This window comes from Olea europaea, unplaced genomic scaffold (assembly GCF_002742605.1).
Source record: "Olea europaea var. sylvestris unplaced genomic scaffold, O_europaea_v1 scaffold2137, whole genome shotgun sequence".
Taxonomy (NCBI): Eukaryota; Viridiplantae; Streptophyta; class Magnoliopsida; order Lamiales; family Oleaceae; genus Olea; species Olea europaea.
Genome location: NW_019239340.1, coordinates 93,376 through 95,820, shown reverse-complemented (window position 1 = coordinate 95,820; position 2,445 = coordinate 93,376). Strand labels below are relative to the sequence as shown.

Here is a 2,445-nt window from a genome sequence, read left to right as displayed (position 1 = left end):
GTAAGTAGCTGATCTCACAAGTTAAAGTGTGGTGACACTTAAATGAATACGTGGATGTTTTGTTATAGAACAAAACATTGGAGACCCGTCGAGAGATTCCACATGGATAACTATCTGAGTGTCAGTGGTTAATCTCTAACGTTCGGTAGTGGAATTGGTCCTTTGACTTGAGGTCGTCATGGTACCTTATATGAGGACAGTCATACTTTGACGGTGTTGGATGTTGCTCTGAAAAGGGTCGCTAATACGACATCGTTCGGGTACGTCAAGAATCGTATGAAAGTTGTGATTGATCAATAAAGGATTCGTCACTCTTAGATAGTAGGAGATTATGATCTGCGTTTCATTCAATTAAGTCGATGATGAAATCCTTGGCCAAGGTGTACTCATAAGTCGAAAAGGAGTTTTCGACTTATATTGATTAAATAGTGGAGTGAAAGATATGATCGATGATCGAGATTGACACAATTCTATATCTCGTAATTGATCGGATCATATTGACGAAGGGATTATAGTTTCACGGTAAACGAACGAATTTGGTTTTGTCATATCACGTGACATTTTTCGTTACATATATTGCCCTGACACATTGCTAGATGTCAATCAGGGATGGCGAGTGTGAATTGACAATATATTAAAATGGTATTTTAATTTATCAATTTTGATTAGATCAAAATAATATTTCACGTCGTTAGGCATCGTGGTCGGGAACCTAATGGGTCGCACACAAAAGAGAATTGGAAGAGTGCAAATTGCCAATTGGTTAATTTAACAATCGTTGGATAAATTAATTAATTGGATTTGTTATTTATATTCCCAAATTGATTAATTCGCGGGCTGGGTTTAATTAATTGGATTAATTAAATATTGGACCGGACCGGGTCGAACCCGTTTGGGTTTATATAAATACATGGTTAGGATTTGAGGTCTATAAGGTTTTCATTATTCTTGCTGGCACAAGAGAGAAAACTCTGGTAGCTGCAATCTTGTTCTCTGTGTGAATTACCATTGGAGACTGAACAATTGGATAGCTGTGGATAGCGAATCAAGATTGCTGGAACGAAAAGAATGGCAAAAAAGTTTGCAGATCTGGAAAATGTATAATCTTATTACAATTTCTATCTAAACACAAAGGTGATTCTTGGTGGGAATCGAAAATTATTTTAAATTTCGCTGTGCATGTATAAGTAAATTTCCAACACCACATGCATATCTTTTGTTAGATTCTAGAACACACGTGTGCCATAAAAGGAGAAGATGAAAAATGAGCAAAACACAGGAAATCACAGATCTACTTTCTTTGAGCAGAACACAGGGAAAAGGAAATGAAATAAACTCCAAAAAAAAATAGCAGGAAGCAATCTTTTGCTCTGATACCATATTACAGCAGAACTGGAGGAATATCAGAGAAGAAGAACTGAAGGAAGCTTCTGGAAAATGGAGGGAAATCTTATTCAAAAGAAACTGAGTTACATCAGCCGTATATATAGAGTTCGTGTGAACTACTTAGACAGCACATTGACAATTGTACAATAGCCTAAATGATTTGCAAACTAATTACGAAACTAAATAGCTAACTAATATTCTGATACGACCGAACACTATCGGATTTGAAAGGCTGAAATTCAGAATTCATAAAGCCCAGCAGCCAACATTATAGCTAAGTCCTCGACGTTTGCACTAGAGCGGACTATGAAACATGCACCGTCTTGGAAACTTTTTCCCAAGCATTCAAAGATATGAGGTTGCAACAAAGAAATCAGGAAATCTTCAACCTGCACCATTTTACACCAAGTTAAAATTAATCTCCAACCATTACACCAAATGAACAGTATTTTATTATTATATTCTTTCGATTTTTGACAATGTATTTATTTAGAAAATTTTATTTATTTATTTATTTATTTATTTTATAACTATATAATTTACTAAATCATAGCTACGTTAAATAAACAAATATATTGAATTGTTATTGATTATTAAATTATTCACATGTTTTATATATTATATTAAATTAACGAAAGTTGATTATATTATTAATTTATTATAAACAATTAAGTTAAATTTACGAAAATAATTACTAAACTAAAAAATCCTTAATTATTATTGATTATATTATTAAAAATAATAAAATTTATTATTATTATTATTATTATTATTATTATTATTATTATTATAATGAAAATGACACAAATACACTTAATCATTATTTTTGAAAAATGAAAGAGAATGGTAAAATTAGGGATGTCAACGAGCCGAGCCGAGTCGAGTCGGCTCGCGAGTCGAAACTTGAGGCTCAAGCTCAGTTTGGTTAAAAACTTGTTGGGCCTTTTTTTTTTTGCCTGAGTCGAGCCTTGATTTTGTTTGATCAAAACTATGCTCGAATCCCCAAAATGGGGTTGGCCAGAGCCTCGGCTGGGTTAGTTGGAAAATGGAAAAGGATGA

The 2,445-nt window shown here is 33.4% G+C and overlaps 1 protein-coding gene across 1 annotated transcript in view; it reads right to left on the bottom strand.

The window, feature by feature from the left end:
- Positions 1 to 1,625: 1,625 nt before the first annotated feature.
- The window catches only part of LOC111380405 (mitogen-activated protein kinase kinase kinase 18-like), a 4,531-nt gene continuing 3,711 nt past the window's right edge, over positions 1,626 to 2,445 (bottom strand). The window contains exon 2 of the mRNA XM_023003964.1: positions 1,626 to 1,775. Coding sequence (XP_022859732.1) covers positions 1,626 to 1,775 — 150 coding nt within the window. The remainder of the gene's footprint in view (positions 1,776 to 2,445) is intronic.